The sequence below is a fragment of the Poecilia formosa genome, unplaced genomic scaffold (assembly GCF_000485575.1).
Source record: "Poecilia formosa unplaced genomic scaffold, Poecilia_formosa-5.1.2 Scaffold68, whole genome shotgun sequence".
Classification (NCBI taxonomy): Eukaryota; Metazoa; Chordata; class Actinopteri; order Cyprinodontiformes; family Poeciliidae; genus Poecilia; species Poecilia formosa.
Genome location: NW_006800007.1, coordinates 1,535 through 24,210, shown reverse-complemented (window position 1 = coordinate 24,210; position 22,676 = coordinate 1,535). Strand labels below are relative to the sequence as shown.

Below are 22,676 nucleotides of genomic sequence, written 5' to 3'. Positions count from 1 at the left end.
TTAAGCGCATGTTTAGTGACGAGAGAGAACTTCAGCTGTGTTTTAACAGGCAACACAAAAATAGCTCTCAACTGAGTCAAAACATTTTTACACATCTTTTTAAAAAGTGAAAAAGCAAATGTTTAAGAGTGGGAAAATGAAAGAAGAACTGCTTATTAGTGGTACATTGAAACTACTCCGTTAAATGAACAAGAAAAAACATTTTTTTTTCCCTCCAGTTGCTGCTGCTTTGGTCCATCCATGACAACATACCTGCAGCAAATCTTTCACCTTGCAGACTGAAACTGGCCTTCACACACTCCACCCCACACTCTGACAGAGCTCGGTCCGTGGGCTCGTTCTGAAAATGTGGCAGTAAATAACAGGCAGGCAGAGTGGGAGACGCGTGTGTGGTGTGGGGGTGTGTGTGTTTGTGTGTGTGTGTGTGTGTGTGTGTGTATCATATCATGTTTATGGGGGCAGAATGACCTTCACACCACCACCTCATTCTATTACTATACTACCATCATTCCTTTAATACAAACCCATGCACACAGGTGTGTGTGTAGTTTTTGTGTCTATGAAGCTTCACAAATCAAAAACATTCAAATTAAAAATGTTTTAAATAGTCTTTGTGGAATAATTTGGAAATATTCCCGGTAGTGTTCTTAAGGCCAAAACAAAAATGAATATAAAATGAAAGTTTCATAAATCTCAAACTGTGTTTTAAAAACAATATTTGTTTAGTGTAGAATAGCTCAGTTGAGGCTAAATCATCCTAGTTATTCCAGATTTTGAACATGAGATGATGCCAAACATCCTAGTTTCTAGGTACCAGCTAATGGTAAGCCAGAAGAACCACTTCCTGTACAACGTAGTGTCAAATTTTAAACACTCACCTTCATATCCAGGGCCAATAATTAAAACGTCTGAAGAATTATTTCATAAAACAAAGTGACACTGGCAGCAATATGATAGTCCTGCAGATTGACTTCCCTTTTTGAAAAGAAATGCTGTGGTTTTTTATTGGGAAATCTTAAGACACACAACAGCAAGCTGTGCATAAAAGTCTTAGTGGTCAATACAGCTGATGTGAAGAACCGCACTTATTGAAACGGCTCTAGTCAAATCCTGCTGAAACTGGACTTTTGTTATTAGAGCATCAGAATAAATAGAGAAGCTACAAACTAAAATGTGAGGTGCAGCAATGCAACTACAAAAAAAAAGATGTTTAACTGAACAGACTGTCGTTGCATGTACAATAAAATGTTCTAGTCTCTAGTCCCAACGTGATAAAATAGAACAATTTAAGCATTAGCAGTAAGAGAATTAGAGGCGCCATAAAAAGACAGGGACAGCAGAATTTCGGTCGTGTAATATATATATATTATCAGTTTTGCAAATTGCACTTAAAGCGCACACCTTTTGAGAAAAATGGCACACAATGTGAACGTAGATTTTGTCACTCAGCAACTTTGCAAAAACTGTGATTGCTTGATGAATCATAAAGTGTGTGAGTATGTGTTGTGTCAGTGAGATGAAGTGTGTGTAGGAAGCTCTTATGCAAGTGTTAGTCATGACAGCAATTTTCAGCATTTCTATACATGCAAGAAAAAATTCCGGCAGGTTTTCTTCCAATTAATCGCAGAGAGTTCGTATCCACATACTTTACAGTACTTCACTAGTGAACACTGTAAAACTGCTCCTGGTGTCCATAATGGGACTTCTTCACGGCAAATAAGAACACCTCAGGAGGATGCTCATTTGTTTAAGAGTTGCAAAATTTCGATAAGATTATTGCATTTTCGATTTGACTTCCACAGAAAAACATGTTTTTTTTTTCTTTTTTCTAAAAGAGCAACAGAAATTTGAGCCACTAATCTTTTGACAGTGGTGTCAGAATCCATCATCAGATCCAGATGGGAATGGCTGTTTGGAGAAGCTGCCTGACCACGGTCAGAACATTTAACGTCTCACACTTTAAAGGATTTTGACACCTTAAAATTAAGCTGGCCTGCAACAGGAAGCATTCATTAAGGAAGAATAAATATCTTGCTTCAAATCATGTTATTCATTTTATTTGTCTCCCTTCACTTCTTAAACTTTAATAACTTTAATAACTTATTAGGTTATTAAACCATCCCATGCGGTGGTTTTAATAAACTACATCAGGCTGGAGGACATGAATCAATTTAAGACTTCTCAGATGATTAATTAGGCAATGTAATGAATAGGAAACCACACCAACCAACTAAAGTTGATCTCTCTCCTGGATATCTGTTGTTTTATTCAGGTTCTCTCCTCCGGGGGTTATTTCCTCTCAGTAAACAGCACAATTCTTCACTTCGGCTGAACGGCTCAAATTAAGATCCACAATCAGACTCAATTGGCTCTTCACTGCCACTTTTTAGGACTTAAAAACCTCCAACATGGCTGCCTGGAAGAAGCCTTCCATCACTTAATCACTTCCCTTTGCTTTGCTGCTGAACACCTTTTTAAAGTGGCTTCATCTGGAGGCTGCAATGCTCAGCCATCTATTCATGCATATACACACAAATGTAACCAACCAAAACAATACATAAACACTGAAGTTTCCTATTTGCTAATTCACATATTTGCATTTATTTAATAGATGGAATTATTTGCAGACAATTCACCAATTAAATTTTTGTGTATTTATCTAAAATATTCAAAAGAATGTTAGACTTTTACTGTTGATTTCCAAGATGTCCGACGGGTTCTCATTCAGGTCCTGGCAATAATGCTGATGAACTAAACCAAGATCGCCATTCTGATGGGACAAGGCCACAGAAGTGTATACACTGGGTGATCATTCAGTCTTCTTCGTGGGCAGTCTACAACAATATCAAACAATGTGGCAGTACTGCTAGCCAAACACATAGCCTCAGGGGGAAGAAAGAAGACCTGAATATTAAACAGCACTGTTCAGTACTCTGAAATACAACCAGACCGGGAGAAACATGGCTTTCTAACTAGTCTGACTTCTGCTGAGGAAACCAAAAGGAGCTTGTTCATGCAAATAGTAGAAATGTAGAGCAAACATACAAGCTAGGATGTCTGATCTGGCTGATGTGTTCACGAGCCCTTCAAAAAGGAATTATGTCAATTTTCCAGAATTGACATAATTTTACGTAACAGAGTTTTATTTGCTCTGTTTTATTTCCAGATCAAATAAAACACACCTACTTTGTAGCATAGATATCAACTGAAGAGGCACTGCCAAACATTCACACTCTATCCAAGGCACAACCAGGCGTTGGGGAGCTCCTCATCAGCCTGCTTCACTCCTAAATAGCTGCAAAGGGCTGTTTGGGGCTTAACTAATTAACCTAGTTAAAACTGCAGCAGAAATCACAGCTGTAAATGGCCACCTCTCAGCCTAAGCATCCACTACAGAGGCTAAAATGTGACTTTTCTTAGACTGATTACAGATTACCTTTTCTATTTATACCTCGGAATATTGATTCCAGCTATCTTTTATTAAAAAAAAAAGTCAGTACCATAAGTGCTAGACTATGACCTCTCTCACCAATACATGTTTTTTAAGATTTCAGAGTCGAATAAGTGAGTGAACACACTGAGCAAGCTCTTCTTTCTAGAAAGTAAATTCCAAAGAAACGCACCCATTGAAAGGAGACTAAAGGTCTGTGGTGGTTTTCTTTCTCAGAAGGATTGTTTCCCTCGACTAAAATAATATGAGTCTATCTCTGCTTCACTATCTGCCTCACCTGCTCTGACTCTTTTGTCTACTTCCTCCTTTCCCCGCATTCCCTGGTCGTCTTCTTCCTAAAATCACCTGCAGAGGAATCGATAAGCTATCAGACCACGACAACTCGCAGACTCACTCTCATCTCTTCGGCCTGTATTTCACGCTGTGTAAATTGGCTATCAGCCTGCCTGAGCCGGTATTTGTGCTCTTCTCTGACAAAGTGTGTGTGCGTTTACGTGCAAGTGTGTGCTGTCAATTCAAATCCTACATTTGATTGACAAAATCTCTATCACTCACTCATGACTGCTTACCGGTCACAGTGAGTGTGTACAAGTGTGCATGCGTGTGTGCGCACGCGTGTGTGTGTGTTGCCCCAGTATCCGAAACATGACTAACTGTTAATAGAGCAATATTCAAGCTGAGTGATAAAAAAAGATAGAGCAGGCTGCAGCGACATCTAAGCCAACAGAAATAAAAAACACATTGAAAAGAGTAAAATGGGAAGGAAATAAAAGGAGGAAGGCAGTTGAAAGAAAGGTCACAGACTCCAGCAAGGAGCCCAGAACAGAGGGGCGATGATGGAGAGCCAAGAAGCACACGGAAAGGACACGAGTGAGGTGAACAAAAAATGCCGTGAAAGGTCTGTAGTGACCGGAAACGCAGCTGTATTTGTACATAGTCCAACTTTACATGAGGTGTAAGGAAATTTGCATAACCCTGCCAACTACCAAACAAGCAAATCACATGGATTTCTTCTACCGTGTGCTTGGGAAACCAAAACGCAGCAATGACCTTCAGGATTCATCACTTTAGAAATCATATTGTGCATATCTGGTTAGTCCCCCAATCTGAATTAATAACATGGGTTCATGACACATTTTCAGCCCCGATTCTACAATTTTCCAGATCCTCATTTTGTAAAATAATCAATACTTTTATGGCTAACTTTTAAAGGTCAAATACAAAATGGTTGCAATGGGATTATGGTAGCCATTTCAACATTTGCCAGGCTTTAAATATGGGACCTGCAAAAAATATAGACTGGATGGACTGACGGAAATTCAGTGGTGTATGTTTTTAAACATTTTATGTTTTGGAAAGTCAGAGCATCAGTGAGACCTACAAAGTACAGAAGAATGACAGCGCATCAAAAAGTCACTGAGTATAGATAAAAGTACACAACACCAGAAGGAGACATTTAGTCTTCTAATGTGTGTCCATGCAGCCATCCATCACCTCCACCCAATTACGTGGTGCTGAAAGGTCCAAAGTTTGGACGGCTCAGGGTTGGTTTCACTCTTTCCAGGCTGCTGGTTTATCCATATAAGCCTCCAATTTAGCTAACCTTTACTTCTTTGTACTGTGATGGGAACAAGCCTTAAAAGAGCAGACCATTTTCACCCAGGGCAAAAACAGAGGGTGGAGGTGAACAGCATGAAGCTAGAAAATATATAATATAAGCATGTTTGTAAATAGATTCTTTTTTACAATGTGCAACTGTGAATTATTAAATAAACATACATAAAAAGTTTAAGATAAATAAACCTCAGTCAGACAAATATGCCAATAAATAAATCAAAAGCTGGAAAACTCTGGGATTATGTCAGTTTGTGAGGTAAAATTTGTTGGTTTCACAATGCTAAATGTAAACAAGTATGATGAATTTGCAGATGTAACTACTTGCATATAAAATAGTAGTTAAGTTTTTGGACCTAACATAACTGTGAAGAACCACCAACCAAAATTGAAAGAGGAAGAATTTCAGTTAATGTGACAATAAAATCAGCACACGCTGGTTTAATGTGCAGCTTTTCACTAAACTATTGAACTTTTTAAGATTAATTTACAACTAACTAGCACAAAGGATGAATTCACCAAAAACAGACACACTCACCAATAAAGTATGAGACTTATTACCCAACTACCATTATAATAGTAATGTTCCTTTTGTCAACAGCGCCCCCGCATTGCAGCAAAGCTGGGAACCAGACAGAGAGCAAAAAAGGAAACAAAAGTGCAGCACTCCACAGTGTTGGATGTGCCCATATTTTCAGAGCACAATCAACAAGATGCTTCTCATTTTTCTAATCTGTTGATGGAGATCGGATACTCTCCCAACTACTGACAGACTGAAGAGGTGAGAGAGGAGGACCGGGCACATTAATATGTCAGAGTTGATTAGAAATCATTTCCTCATTAACTCAAACCTGATGCTCCCCTGAGGCTCGTCTCAATTTTCTGATAAATGTGATTAATACAAAAGTTAGAAGAAAGTTGCTTAATCTATCTGCGCTGCATCAACAGAGCAACAACGGATTTTCAAACTTTAAATTTGATTCATTTCACTTTCTTGTGTTGGATGCGTTGATGCAAAAGAATGAAAATATTCACAGAAAAGTTAAATCACAAAAGAAAATGTTTTCCTCTCTGGCTCAAAAAAGTCAGACCAACCTAAACATTTGCACAAAGTAAGATGCTGAGTGTTTGCATGCTTTAGTTGCAATTTGGCTTCTATACAGACATTACAAAGAATGCAGGTAAAACACTGAACATTTAATTATTTATTTTCAAGCTATTTAAGGGGCATACATGTACTGTGCAGGTGATGTTCACATGAAGCCCAACAAAGAATAAGCCAGTCAATAGGAATCACCCAGAACAGGGCTAGCTGCCATTGTAAGAATCACAACAGATGACAGATTAGGATGCTATCTAAACCATTGTAAGAATAGCTGGGTGAGATGCAGAAGGTTGAATATCCACCACTTGTTTTTATTTAGCAGTGCTCAAAATGTGATACACCATGTGTCATGTAGTGGAATCAGTGGTGTATTGTAAAGCCTTGTAATCTAAATCTAATCTAAATCATCTATATTGGGCATCAATCCACCAAACTGTTTGCATTAAAGTTTGGCAAAGTTCAACAAAGACAAAACATCACAAGGCATCACTGTTCCTGATCCACATCATCTAGTATTCAAGCAATGTCCGACCAGTTGTGAATGCGCTTTACAATGTATTACCTGTTGTAACAGATAAAGGCAATAAAATGTAATAACACAGATAATGGCTTTCAGTAGTTTACTACTTTATGCTTATTGGCTTTGAATAAACGTATTATGCACCTTTCTGATTTCAATCTGAACAATTTCACACTCGAGTATATTTAAGAATTACATTTTATTATTAAATATAACAATCATTTTTATTAATTTTAGTTACAATGTTGTGTCCAAACTGTGACTGAAGGTTTCTGGATTGGATTGAGATTACAGCATCCAGAAGCAGATCTGAATTTCCCAGCAGCAAATTTGGTTGTACACACAAAACTGTATGTGTGTAATGCCACATCACCATGGCACTGAACTGCGGTCACGCAAACCTAAGCGGCAATTTGGGATGTAGGTCAATGAGCAGCAGGCTGATGAATGGCAGGAGGTGGAAATAAATCATGCTCAAGTCAGATATAAAATCATAATAATAAAGGAGTACGATTGCACAAAAAGGCGGGAAAGGGATGGAAATTTCCAGAAGCAGGATGTCTGTTTAGCGGAAAGCATGTGCTCACATGTTAGACTTGGCATGAATGCTGACATGCATGTACCAGTGTGGAAGTAAGCACCGCTATGTACATCAACAACCTCACCCACCTCTACCAGTGCCTCCGTTCAGTGCAGGTAGACGCCTGCTTGCTTACAGCACACACACCTCTAAACTTTCCATCACTAAGCCCCACAGAGCCTCCTGAGCCTATTACTGAAACTCCACTCTAATGTATTCATCATTAGGAATTATCAGAGATATTACATTAGATTATCATCAGAATACATCACAAAATCAGAGCAATTCAATTTTGGATTTCTGCTGTTGTAATTTAATACATTCTGATGAGCTACAGCATTAGTCTGCGATTTTTCTACGTTATTCTTTTAACAAGCCCACATGGAGCTCTTTTAGCAATTACGTCTGAACCTGTGATCATCCACAAGTCTAAGTCTGCATGATGTGACAGAAAGGTGTGCACTTCGAAGCCAACAGATCTATTTATAACAGTCACTCCCTGCTGGATCACACACACTGAGGTAAAGAGAGACAATAATGTGCCTTTTATCGGAGGAAGCAACAAAGTTAAATCTAAAAATAAGACATCTTTTAAAGCGGAGTAAAGCACAGGGAGAAACACTAAGCTATAAGTGCAGGAGTGTGTGCAATACTGCACTGAACCATATCTAATAATGTTGCCTGCTTGTAATAGGCTGTGTTTAAAGCAAACCATGGATACCTGTGTTTGCAGAGGTGCATGATCATACCAGTCTGCGCTTGCCTTCCCTTAGCTCACTGTTGCCACAGATATATGCCATGCTGGCATTCATGCATGTGACTGTGTGTCCTTTTGTCCCTAAGGTCTGTTTCGCCATTCCGTGGAAATTTCCTTTAACCTTTTCCCTCATTTACACCATTGCCCTTGAGAGATCTCTCGGTGCAACAAAAACTTTTTCTATCTCCCCTGTCTCTTTGTTGGGGGCAGTAAACGGTTCAGTAGAGATAAAACCAACTGCCATGGAGACCGTTTAGGTGTCCAAACTCCTAAAACATTGAGCCACATGATGAGTAATATCGCTGCTTCGACTGCTCTAATAGCTTAGCCAAGACTACTTCTAAAAGTCCGTTATAATATCCAATAGTCTCATCCTGCTGCTTTCACAACACAAATACTGTAAAATTGCAAATCAAGTTTTCAGTCATGTTGTGGCTTGCACAAAATAGTCTTTGCAGTAGTTAGGCACAATAGAGTAATGTGTTCTTCGACAACAGAGGGCGCTGGTAAACAAAGCTACCAAACTGGTTTCAACGTATGAAACGGGACCAGCAACATTTTAACTTCTGTTTTTACTGTTTCCCATGACAAAGGCACCTCAGCAAAGCCACAGGAAAGGCGTACTTTCAGTAGGAGCATAACGCAAGCAACAGAAGACCTGAGCAGGTGCCACTCGTTGATTTAAGCTACAAATCACAAAGTCAAAACTGGACTGCTGAAAATGAGCAGACAATGTTGCCTGGCCGATGAGTCTAGATTTCAGGTGAGACAGTTGGACAGTGTAGTCACAAATTTGCATAAGCTAAATAAAGTCATGAATTCATCAAGGTTCAGTTTAATAGTGGTTGTATTGTGGTGTGTTTTAATTTAAGGAATCTCTTTTAATTTCTGATTTTGAGAGACCCTCTGCAAGAAAGACTTATGTACTCTCTGCAAATAATATTGTGATCACAGTTAATGTTGCAATACATTTCACAGCTTTAAATGTTTCCTTCCACAAACACACATCATCTGCATTTTTGAGCAATGCCATTTCTAGCATTGTGTGAATCTACTGGTCGGTGTGACTACAAGCAGAGTAAAGGGAAATACTACAGAGAGTGCAACATATGCACTGATGTTGCATCACTGCCTCCTCAGCTCTGGGTGGCATTGCCCCAGGAAGCACCATGTAATCCCTGAAGTTGTGGAGCATGGGTCATAATCTTACACATTAATCCAGGAGGACGAGTGGATTATTTGGAGGGAAGAGACGCAGTGGTTTATCACTGCAAGTATGTTCCATTATTTGCTTGTCACGTTTCCTACACAGCAAGATTAGACCTTCTCTTTTATCTTCCACTCATCTAAGGTTTTGAAAAGAGACATAACACTGGCTATGGGTCTTTCACCCTTAAAATAAGGCATTTCCTGTGTGGATGCCCCCATGATAAATCAGGCAGCGGTGGGAGAGAGCTTTAAAGAATTAGGGCATCCAGCGAGCTCTTGCCTCACTACAAAGCCCTGAGCAGCAGGGTGAGATTGAATTCCCCCTCCACCAACCCCTCCACGCCTCCCTCAGGTGATGTGGACATCTACTGTGTGTCTGAGTGTACAACGGATGACACATAAGAAGTGTCAACAACTTCTTATGTTGACACTATCAATATAGCCACCATGGCAGTTGTGATGAATGCAAATTACAAACAAAGGTTAGGAAAGGACACGTAGAACACAAGTGAATATCATTGAAAAGTTTGTTTTATTCATTGCAAACAGAGTAATCCATTTAAATTGTTTATTCTTGGGTGATTTTGGTTCTTATGGCGTAGAGCTACTGAAAGCCAAAAGCCAGCTTTTCATAACTTCAAATATTGCACCAGTCCAACCATTTTATTAAGATAATTTTTGTTCACTGGGCCACTTAGGATCTTCTCTGGACACCTTAAAAGTTGGGACAACTGACTTACAGACTTTAGACAGCTAAACAATATGTTTACTGGCCAATTAAGTACAGTTGTCACTGACACTGACAGCTGTCTAAAGTCTGTAAGCCAGTATAGCAGGAACTGGTTCATTTGGCAGTGTGAGCAGAAGTCACGTCCTGCAGGAATATGAAATTAGTATCTCTATAAACCTTGTTTATAGAGATACTAAAGTCAATTTCTTGACTTTAGACTGCAAGTCATTTGAAAAAAGAATATTGCACCACTGAGCATCAATCTAGTTCTTTTTCTCATTGCCTCAGGCAATATTCTTTTGTCATTACCTCTGATTTGACAGTGAAGTAAAATCTGAATATGGCAGAGTTATCCCAGAGTGGGTTATGCTTCACAATCCTTTGCAACTTTTCCTACCACAGTTTTTCCTTCTACTCAACTTTCCACCAAAACACACTGAACAACCAGCTTCTTTAGCAATGATCTCTTATGACTTACCCTTCTCATGAAAGTGTCAGTGACTGACTATCGGATAACTGTCCAGTCAGAAGTCTTTCCAAAGATTGTGTAGTTCTAAAAATTTGTAAAAACCATTTTTTGGTGATCTAATGTTAAAATTTTAAGAGAAACTACATTTGCAGCTCCAATTATCAAATTACCAATGATTTCCACTTAAATTTACCAATTTGTGTTCCTAAGTAGGAGTATGAATATAGATTGACACAAAAACATCAGAAAGGAGTTGACTGAAGGGAAAGCAGATTCTGGGGTTGTGCCAAAGCTTGCAGAAAGTGGACATGTCAATATGCCATGAGTCAGAGAGCGTCTACCTTCCTCCTAAGCCTCCAAACCGTACGTAAGCTGAATAATTATTGAGTTAATATATGGAAAGCAATTAATGCATATAAACATATATTTTTAGTAAATGTTTAGCTTTGCAAGATGGCAAAGTGTTATAAATGCAATACAATGTAAGCTATTGAGTGGGTAAAAAGTAAGGCTTTAGAGTCAGGGTTTTGTCTAATAAATGTCTAATTAGCCATTTATGAGCCTATTCAGTATCAAATACTAGTACAAAATACCTAATGACTGCCTGGGGCCTACAGTCACAGGAGAAAGCAGCAAAAAGATTGATCCAAAGAAGTTTCTCAATGACTTTAGCGACTGAAAAATTACTCAAATTGTTGTAATTTGACTCGCTGATGAATCAGGGTCTGTGCAGGGGAATAGCTCTATCAGATCCAACCAAGAGGCTTAACCAGCTCACCAGTGTTAAACGGTGTGTAAAAGATGATTTGACAATAAAAGACTGAATATGTTTAAACCCTCTGAGGTGGATTTCAATGTGCCATAAAGATAAAAAGCATAAATTTGAAGAATAATCAGCAGCATGAGGAAATGGAGAGAGGTGATACCAGTGAATCACAACACTAACTGAAAAGCTTGGACTGAGTGCAAAAGATGAGATGGAGGAGAAATTTACATCTTCACATCCCACTCCGGTTTGAGTCACAGCGGCAACAACCTGCAACACGGCGACAGTCTGAATAGATTTTCATATAAATTAAGGTGGAAAAATGCAATAAGGAATTCCTAATAGGATCTGAATTCCCCTTGAGTCTGAGTCATGTTAGATTTTTTTTCGGCCTGCCTGATTTCTCCAGCATCTTTCCTTTTTTGCTGCTTACTGCAATACCTAACAGAAAACCACTGTGTGAAATTCTGCTGCATGGAAATTGGATTTCAGAGATTCATCCATAGATCCAAGTTTCTTACAACGCAATGTAAGAAATGCAACCTGTTATACTCCACTTCCGTTCTACAAACAGCATTTATAGGATCACGAGAAAGCTCAGTGCTCAAACTATCAATTGAAATAGGCAGTTCCACTAACGCAAGGTCCTTCAAATGAAACTGAAGCTTGTGGTGATGGGTTGGGGGGCAGTTTGATATCCATTCAAGGGAAGCAGGAACAAAACTCATGTTGATTTGATTAAACCTAAAGCAATAATGTACAGCTCCACTTTGACCTGAACCTGCAGGTCGGTAAGCCTTTGCTAGCACCGTTTATCCCTGTTTGGAAACTGGGCTAAAGGTTAACACTGCCCAAGAGCCTTACTGTGCTCTGTTATGGGATACCAAAGACAAAGGCACATGATTAGAAGAAGAAACTGCATCTGATCTTGACAGATGGATAGACCGTATCAGTCTTACAGGACTGCCAGCAAAGACTTAATGAGTCTGGCTCTTTAGCAATAATCATACCACTTCTGCACATTAAAACTGTATCCATCAAGGCTTAATGAAATCAACTGTGCTATGTTTTAATTAGCAGGGGTGATTTGTTGCGTCTAAAAAACACCTTCTGATTACTCCCCTGCAAAATTAGGGTCACATGAGATTATGTTACAGGTAAAACTTTGCAAAACCATTGCGGACAAAAATTGAAGGCAATCATACAATACAATTGACAATATTTAATTTCCCATTGTTGTGTTTTAAAAAGTCACAAACATAGTTATGGAAACAGGAAGAACAAGATCTAATTATTCTATAGCTATCTTTTGTAGCATTCACTTGACGTAGGTCGTAGTAAATCGTTTTGACAATATGACTCAATATGACAAAGTCTGGAGTCTGGACTTTGACCGAGCCATTGCAACACCAGGACTCACGTCATTTCGGCTAAGCTGGTGCAGATTTACGGCTGTGTTTGAAGTCATTGTCCTCCCAAAACCACTGGCTATTTAGTGGTGAACGGACTGGTGGTCAGTTAATCAACTGCATTTGATTTGGATCACCTGGCTGATGTTTACTTCATGAAATCTTTTGGACGTAGCAAAAATGTACTGGATTTTTACTCAACGACTGATGTATCATGACTAAAATTGTAAGAAAAATCAGTTGCTAATCATATTTCTTGATGTGCAGCTTAGAATGCAGTTATTAGAAATCACTCTGCAGTTTTTGTCACACACTATCAATGGCGTAAAACAGTGTACACAATGGTCAAAGTTGAGACATGCCAAGATGTCATATTGCAAAGCAACTTGGTTAATGCATTGCTGAAAAGTTAATAAACAGTTAGCCAACTGCTTCCGCTAATAAGGTAAAATCAGTTGTCATTAAAACTCTAAGTTAAGTAATTTTGAGTTGGATCAATTTACTGTTGCAATATATTTTCAGTGATGGTCAAATCTGAGCGGTGACCTAAGTTATCAGAAAGACTGACAATGCAAATCATGACAGAAAAGTATCTTAGATGAATGAGAAAAAGAACAAAGAGCTATGATTATAGAGACGACACAATAATAATCTGAATTCAGAGACAGAAGTCCAGAATTAATCAGAGATTGTATGATCTAACTGGGAGTATGTCTGCATGAATTTTTGCTGTGGTGCCAAGAAAGTCTGAGTGAGCAGCTGATGAATCACCACCTAATTAATTATTGAACACCCCCTCCACCAACCTGCCTCTGCTAGCATGGTAGCTAGCAACAGTCAAACATGTGATGGGCTGAGAGATCCATTCAACACACACACAGGGTCTAGGAGCGCGGTTAATGGGAGCAGGGGCCCTTTGTGTCTCAGCAGGATGCCTGATGAACCTCAGAGGGATTTCAGAGGAAACAAACATATTCCCAACACCATCACAGACTAACACAAACCCAAAGGGAATTAGCCAAACATCAACGCAATTATATCCCTGACAAAAACTAGGTGATTCTTATCAGGTGCAAAACACTATAATGGGGTGCTTTAAAAAGACCAGTGACTATTTTAATACTACTAAGCTGTGAATCTGACACCTGGGCAACAAATCACCTAAACTTTCTCATTTTACTTTCGTACTTTATGTCAGGCGGACATATTGTTCTGTCTCCAACAAGGTGGATACTGCACCAGCTGCAGCCTTAATTGTATCATCCCCAGCTATATTAAAATATTTAAAAGACAAAACAAGTCATCTTATGTCATTTTGGACACTGTTTCCACACAATTGTGTGATTATATCCAAGTGCTGCTCGTGATGTGAGCAGCGCATAGTGACAGAAGGGACAGGTGAGTCACCGTGGGGCTGCAGGCTGAACACATTGCACTGCAGCACTGCACATCACGACTCGCACAGACAAGAGAGGAACAGCAAGAGAGCTAAAGGCACGGAATTGGGAATAAAACACAGGATGGTGGACAAAACACACCGAAAGGAAATGCAGCGGAGACACAGCAAAAAGCCTAAATCATTGAAAAGCAAAAAAAAAACAACTCAGGATAGAATATATATTGAACACTGGCAGTAACGTCTGTATTGAAGACATCCATCACCCCTGGGAGGCTCCTTAAAGCCTTGATATCTATACTCGTCTGTCTGCTGTCTGTGTGGAGCCTTCACTCCTCAGTCACCAACCAGTTTAAGGCATATTTATCAGTCTATACAAAGAAGGGGATGTGCCAGCTGGCTTTCAGCCCCCATTCGGCTGAAAGCAACAAATCAAATAGAATTGTATATCCAAATTAAATCACACAGATTTTATATAAATCTTATTCTAACTTCCACCGCATTGTTTTGTGCATTAGCATCATCTTGTTCCTGTAATCATACAGAAACATAAAAAACTACGCATTAACACATTAGAAGCGTGTTTTTAATTGGCTGGAATTAGAAATAAAGTCTGCTTGAGCTCAAGGCAACATTTACATCCTGAATGAGGTTGGTGACTGATTTCAAGATTAATAAAATTAGCAGACTCAAAAATATGTCCAATAATATTTTCAAACATGTCAAAAGAAATCATTTGCCTGTCTAGATCTCCCATAAATCATGAAAAAACAGAAAGTTGAATTTCCAATTGGGCAATGAGGTAAAGGACGATTATGGTTTTGAGGGGGGCTCTAACCAAACCTAGAGTCGCTCCAATTTAAAATGAAATTTGATGCAATTTTAGATCTCAGAAATCCTACTTTACATATTTTTTTCAATTCACAAAACTGCAAGAGTTTTGTTTTATTTTGTTTGTTAAAAAAAAAATTCTCAATGGAACAAGTCAGAACGCTTTGCTTGGCATCTACAAAGCAGTCCTACTTCGGTTAAGATCCACATGAGTAAAACTGGTTTAACTGGTTTCAGAACACGTTAGTGGAGCCCAGAGGGCAAAACCACTGAAAAGGTGCTTTAAGCATCTTAAATTAGTATGGATTTACCAAAAATAATAAAAGTATACAATAAAAACTCAAGTTTTGCTGTGGCAAATCAAAAATAAAGGGAACCTTATAAATGTAAGTTACTATTAAAGGAACTGTGTTTTTTAAATGTTTACTGTGATATACATAATCACTAATTGACGACATTCTAAAGATCTCTTTGTCTGAAGTTTAATTTTTGCATTACAACTGTAAGCCAACCCAGTTACAAAACAAGGCAGGTTTGTCACTATTCATAGAAAGGGCAACTAAAAGTGCTTTAAAAGCACGCAAAGCAACTTACTTTTGTAATTATGCAGGAAAATATTTTAAAAATCCACAATATCTATGGATATAAATGTGACTATGGTTTTCAAATATCCAAAGAACATCAAAATACTTTGACAAAAAATGATTCTCCCAACTTTATGGTGCTGTTTAATGAATGATGGTTGGCCTACTGTATGGTGATCAAAGAGGCAGCGAGTGCTTCTGAGTTCACCTTCTTTTTACTGGAAAATATCACGTGTGCGCTGTACGCGCATGTGATTTTCTCAGTAGTGAAGCAAGTTTTCCCAACCGGTGCTTTGAACAGCAGAGTGGCCTGGACATGACAAGGCTAATATTTTACCAGCATGCGTCCCTTAGCCGGTTGTGTCCTGTCAAAGCAGGATGTGTTGCTGATGTTAAGTCGGACTGATCTCCACCAAAATCCCTCCCACCCCTGTTGAGAGGGCTGAGAGTGACCCTCGACACCCGGTCAGTTATAAGCCCTGAGAGAGGTCTGAGAAGCCTTCTGTGATCTAAAGCGACTTCTCTGTGGGTCCGGTCGGGTCAACGGAAACAGAAAAAGTTTTAAATACATCGTGTTGTCTTTGCATTAAACCTCCAGAGAAGCAGGAGGTTTGCAAGTCCAAAAACATACATTGTTATCCTGTAAAACCATAACACATTTAAAACTTAGATTACACAGGAGTAGTTCTTACAATAACTTTTGTCATAGGATAATAATGTCAATGTTTTGATATTATTAATATTATTGATATTATTTTATATTATTATTATTATTATTGATATTATTATTAAGTTTACATGAACTTAACAATAGCACATGTAGTATGCTAGCACTATGAACTACAGTTGTTAAGTTGTGAATGTTACGCAGTTGACTGCAGGCTTGTTAATCAAACAGACAAACTGTGCATTAAACACTTCAATACAATAACAAAATATAGTGGGGGGTTGTTTATATGCTGTCTTATTTTAGAAGCAGTTGGAATAACTATTCTGTTTCTACATAAATGAAATAAATTCGATGATGTTGCAAATTTTTCTAGAATTTCGCCAAATTGTTGCACAAATGCAGCAATACTTTACTAAAGATTTGTATGAAGTGACAATTTAACACTGTCTGGTGCTTTTAGGTAACTGTGTTTATATGTAATAACAAATGGGGATGATCTGGTAATTTGAAAGTAGCTTGGGGTGAAAATAGAATAGAATAAAATAGAAATATATTTTCTTGTCCCACATTGAGGAAATTCAGCAAAATACATAAAGGAAAAATCATAACTTTTAGTTATCCTGTAGTTGAGTGCAGGCTTGACTGTAAATCATAACTTCTAGTTATGATCTACAGGCTTCACTCAACCTTTTTACGTTGACCTACATTTGTCATGGACTTACTCATCAATGAAAGAAGAGGAAGAGTTTTTGCAAAAAATATTTCAAACCGACACTTCCAGAATCATCTTGGGAATTTCATCATCTTAATTGGCTGCAAGGTATAACTGTGAACTTGGGCCTGTTGTTGCCTTTACTTTAAAATATGCAGTTTTACGAAGGATCTACTTGTTCTCTCTGCGATAAAAACCAAAACACGCTGACGTCAGCAGCAGCATCTGCAGGAACTTGTCATCAAAGACATTGTGATTTTGCAAGGCAAATGTTTTAGATGCCAACATTGCAGCAACTTTAAGAAACCATCACTTTCACCTGGAGGCAACAGCATATTTTGTGTAAGACTAATCTATAATTGTCATGTTATGATGAAGAAATGAGCAAATACTCCAAACTTGATTATATGGTGACATAGTACAACAGATAAAGGCAGTAGTTTGTGTCATTTAGGTGACAGCTCAACAAAAAACTAACTCTGGGGAGTTTGAATTCTGCAAATATTGCCAGAGAAAATCCCAGAATAAAAAGCAAAAACCTAAGTTTGTTGGAAAGGGAATTCCTGTCTGGGTTTGTAGAAATGGAATCTAAGCCCAAACAGCAATTTATTTTGATATATGTGGAGGTGCATGTGCGAAACAGACAGGAAGAGAAAAAATGAGGCAAACTGTGCCATGCTTGTTTGTGTGAGCATGTGTGAGAGAAAACTAAAGAGACAGCGAGAAGAGGAAGCAGTCACATGTTTGGAGGAAGAAGAGAAGAGGAGGGAGGCGAGACAGCCCATCCCTCCTCTACGTCACAGTGACGCCTCCGTCCGCCCCTCCCTCCACTACAACTCACATGACTGCAGCAGGGCAGTTCTGTAACACCAGTCACGAGGATAGAGTACTACAATAACCAGCCGGCAGGGGCGAGTGTGTCTTTTACAAGTACAACCCAAATACACACACACAGCAATGGGGAGTAAAAGAAAGCCATAAGTCCACCTTAATAACCAGTAGTAAATATTAACATATTAGTGTGCCATTTGCACTATAAATAACCTTATCAGACTGCACATAAAGAAAGGACTTCACACTGCGATACAGTGCACAGTTTGATTCCGTTTCTGACTCAAGTTTATCTTCCCTCTTCCCTCTAAGTCAAGGACTTAGCAGCAATCCAGCATTAAAAAGCCTCAGAGCAAAGCGCCGCGTAGACGCAACAGCATGCCTATTTTCATCTGAGCACTTTTCTCCCTCACAGTTGTCCCATTTACATTCCACATCCATGTCTTTATTGGATCTGCACAGCACAGACATACTTTTGTTTTATAGTCACATTTTCCAAATCGAAATGTGTATCAGGTGTCTTGCGCATTATTTCCCCCCCTTGTGCTCAGTATGATGTGCATTTCCAACTCCCTTCTGCTGGTTGACTGATGTTTGGTTGTGTGGGTTTGTAAGGCAGAGGTGATTTTTGAACAGAAATGATTTGGTACACCACTTTTTGAATCTTTCAGGGAATTTTATTCACACCAGTGGTAACCTGATACACAATGGCGTTTTGTAATTTGGCCGTTAAGACTCACCGCCTAGGGCGCCACTTCAATTTGGGGAGGGACAAGGACAAAGACAACAAAACTTGTATCATATACACCGTGAATATGTCTTCTATTCCAATTTTACATTATCAGTCAGTGGGCAAATAATTGTATCACAATATTGTTGATTAATTCCGCATTAATAATAGTGATTGCAAGTAATAGAGATATGATTATGTACTGCTCTTTTCCATGGTCATGATATCCCCTGAGCTTCAGACTCTTGGTCACTAAAATCTAGATTTGGTACAGATATAAAGTGCACTAAAGTCAAATCAGTCCAATGGGCCAAATACCCACCCATCAGGGCATAACATTATGACCAGCAAGACCCCTCTTGATGTAATCTCTTCCAGATTTGCACTTGTAGAGATTTAAATTATTTCCAGTTTTTCATTACAAGCTATATCAACCTGTTGTTTATTTATTTCAAAAAGGGACAATGAATATTATATAATATACCAGAGTTAGCCATAGTCTCTCAGGGTACAATCATTAAAAATACATGACAGTGCAATACAGACAAGTTAACAAGCTTCTTCTATCAAAAAAACTGAAAATAATAATAATAATAATGATAATAATATATAAAAAGTATTTTTTAACTAAAAAAGACATCAAATTACAAATTGCTGCTGTTTCTGACACAATTTGACTATCACACACTTGCCCTATGAAACTCACTCAAATTCTTACGCTTGCCCATTTTTCTGACTTTGAGGAGAAATGTTTTCCTAATATATCCCAACTACTTATTGGCAACATGATGAAGAAAAAGTCTGAGTAATTTACAATGTTAATTGATGTTTGTACCTCATAAGGATTACTGGAAAGCAGTTTGAATGCATAAAACATGAAATATGATAGGCTACAAAATATTGCAGTGCTTTGGAATAGAGATATTGCATATGCTGATCATGTGTGATGACTGTGATTCAATTTGTTGCTGCAAAGCCAATTTAAAGAGCTTAATATGTGATAAATTCCAGTGAGAATACATGAATAGTATAGCTGAGTTATGTGTAACATAATGTTCTGCAAATATAACATACATTGTTTTGCATCTCCCTTTAATATGCATAACATTGAGATGGCTTTCATCCACAGTATGTGTTATGTGTAGGCACATGTCACTGCTGCGGCTTATAAATAGCCCACAGTCTCCCTACATCCCTCCACGCACTGATTTCAACCTGCTAGAGCTGCCAATCAGCTGTGACAGACCTCCCTTCATCCCCCACTTCACCAACAGCAACACAGATACCTCCAACCCACACACACAGCGCATCAGATGCCGCGATGACCCTGCATCATCGAGAGCAAAAACAATCACCGCAATGCAATTATGTCACGCTGTGCTGCGGTTCCTGGATTGACAGTGACAGACCCCTGAGGGGGTCTTTTCCTGCAGACTACCTGCTAGGAGATTAATCTTCGTGTGTTGCGACTGTAAATTAGAGAAGAATCAGAAAATCTTCGCTGATTTCCTGACATAACTGACCCCTTTATGTCAGGAAATAACATCGCGGGGTCCGCGCAGCCCCCCGCGGACCCTCCTCATCCATACACACAATCGGTTAACAGCCTGTAACCAAAATCACACTTTCAGGTAAGCGGCCAAAGCATCGAGCAGATTTCAGTGAGTTTTTCACTCAGACGCGTTTTGTAATCGTTTCGATTACGCAAAGCATTATGAAAACGTAAAACCGCATCAACTTCCCCAGCTGAATCAGAACCCGCGTCTGCTCTTCTTCGTCCAGGTTTTGGAGATACAAAGTCTAATTAACAATAATAATGAAATGTCCGTGAACGCATCGTGGGAAAGGTGTTGCTCAACTTTTGAGCGCTCCGACCAGCACGCGTAGATCCGCAGGAGATCCAAAGATCCTCCAGCGCTCTAAGCCCGCTGCGTCGAGGCAATCAGCTTAATAATGAAGTGGATAAATAACATTACACAGCATTAATGTGTTGCAATGCCACAACAAGAGACCTCTTCAAAACATTTAATTAGTGTTAAAAAAGAAAACAAGGAACGCAAACACATGGATTAAGCACACACAAGTTTGCCTTCCTTCACACACATTTAAAAAATAAACAGTCCAGAAGCCAATTAATACGTCAATATATCACAATAATCCACCGGCTTCGTCCACGCATGAAGAGGCGCACCACGTGTTCCGAGTCCCCGGCACTGAAATTAAAACTTCCCTCAAGAATGCGTCTAAAGTTTCCAAAGCGCCCCTCTGAATACCAAATAATCCCGGCCGAGCAGCAGCACACTGGCTGCTTTCCGCCTCCACATCTAACACCAAAACATGTATCCGTTTTCATCCATTAAATTCCCCTATTGCCGTTGGCTGATGACATTTCCTCCAAGACACGTGAAAGCCAGACATCAAGTCATTGTAGTCCACACACACACAAGCTCACGCACACACGCATGCAGACCGAGAAACCGGCTTGCACTGTGCCGGAGAGATGCTGCTGTGCAGCCCAGAGAGAGGCTCCCATCAGCCGGGCACAGCGTGCACCAGAGCCGGCGACGTGCAGAGACGTGCCCCGCTCTGCAAAGCCCTGCGTCCCGTGTATCCTCCAAGGCTGGGATCTTACCTGGCTGCCGGAGTTTTCTGTCAGGTAACTGAAGACAAAGGACGAGAGTTCCTCATCTAATAGTGGAGCGCAGTCCGCCATCTTCTAGTGAATGAGGAGCTGCGGAGTCAGAGAGTGGAGTATAGGAGGAGGAGGAGTGAGAGCGGGCCGCCTGTAGGGGGCGCATCTATTTACTAGTGGAGACAAACATACACATTAAAAAACATGCGGCTCTTCAAAAGCGGTCTCCGGGGAGCACCAGGGGGTCAATGCTTGGATTCCCGCGGCTAAATCAGGACATTTTCACTGCAGTGTCACTGCCCTATAAGCTTAATAAAGATCTGTTTATAGAAATAGATAGACATATTCTCACAAGAAAGAACATGTTCTGCAATATAATCCACAGTTTACAGCAGTTAAACTGTGCTGATATATTTTTGATGTAGCTGAGAAAGACTCAGAGAAATTAGAAACACGCCATGCAATCTTTCCATATTCTTTTGTTGAACTAGTAGATGAATTATAGTTCAAGCATGCAAATACATGTCACCATCCATAGTTTCAGTTTTGGGACTTCACTTTTGAAGTTTATTGTTGTTATTGTAGAATTACCTGTTCTATTTCTTCCTTGTATATTTTTAGGGTTTCAGCAATGTCCAGCATCACCGCACATGATTTAGACCTAACATTATGACCGGCTGCTTAATAGTGGGTTGGTTTCTCGTTTTCTGCTAAAATAGCCCTGACTAGGACAACTGTGGCTACTATCCAGTAGCTTGCCACCATTAGAATGTGAATGTGTGTGTGTGTGTGTGTGTGTGTGAGAGAATTGGGTCTTCTGGTTTGAAAAAATGTTATACACAAGCCATTTAGCGTTAACTTCTTGAGCAATTTCAGCTCTCTGCACAGGCCAGCCTTTGCTCCCGATGTGCATTATGACCAAGACATCAGTCCTCTATGCTATTTTTGACTGACGTTTTCCACTGCAGGGACACCCTATAAGGGCTGCAGTTTTGTAGATGCTCTGACCAAGTCGTTCAGGCCTTGTCAAAGTCACTCAAATCTTCACACTTATCAATTTTTACTCCAAATCAACATTTAGGACAAAGTGTTCCATTGCAGTACCGTAAAGAAAATGTAATCAGTTTCATTAACTTCAACTCTTAGTGGTCATAATGTTATGCCTGATCATTGAATACATGACACCAAACACAAATTTGAAGTGCAATCTTGGCATTGAAACTAAGAATAAAAATGAACGCCAAACTAATATGCATTCATTAAGGACATTGTTTTATAACCACAGAAAAGAAAAACACAAAATGTGGGGCTGATCAGTGGGGACATGCATTGTACAGTTAAAAACTCTTGAAACATTCAGCTTTTGTCTCAGAACCACAGCTATAAGTGGCAAAATCCTCTTGCTGTTGCTGGGAAACAGCAACATCGACGCCTGTCAGTTGTCTATTCCAACACAGCTGATGTTCTGCGAAACCATTCTAACCAGGTACTGTTTTCTTTTGCACTCAGGGTTTTGTATATATTTATATATTTGTATTGATTCATATAGTGACAGCCCCTTTTTCCACATATTTACTGTGTCCCTTCCTGCATGAGCGCATTGGCTTATGGTTTCCTGCTAACAATAGCTGTTTTCTCATCACAAACCTGTGCAGTCTTCTCAGACGAGCAATATTAACG

At 39.3% G+C, this 22,676-nt stretch overlaps 1 protein-coding gene across 1 annotated transcript in view; it reads right to left on the bottom strand.

The window, feature by feature from the left end:
• Positions 1 to 21,304, bottom strand: part of ppargc1b (peroxisome proliferator-activated receptor gamma, coactivator 1 beta) — a 94,428-nt gene extending 73,124 nt beyond the window's left edge. Inside the window, exons 1-2 of the mRNA XM_007555029.2 lie at positions 21,191 to 21,304; positions 20,997 to 21,095 (exon numbers count right to left, since the gene is read on the bottom strand). Of these exons, the coding sequence (XP_007555091.1) occupies positions 20,997 to 21,077 (81 nt within the window). The 5' untranslated portion in view covers positions 21,078 to 21,095; positions 21,191 to 21,304. The remainder of the gene's footprint in view (positions 1 to 20,996; positions 21,096 to 21,190) is intronic.
• Between the last annotated feature and the right edge of the window lie 1,372 nt (positions 21,305 to 22,676).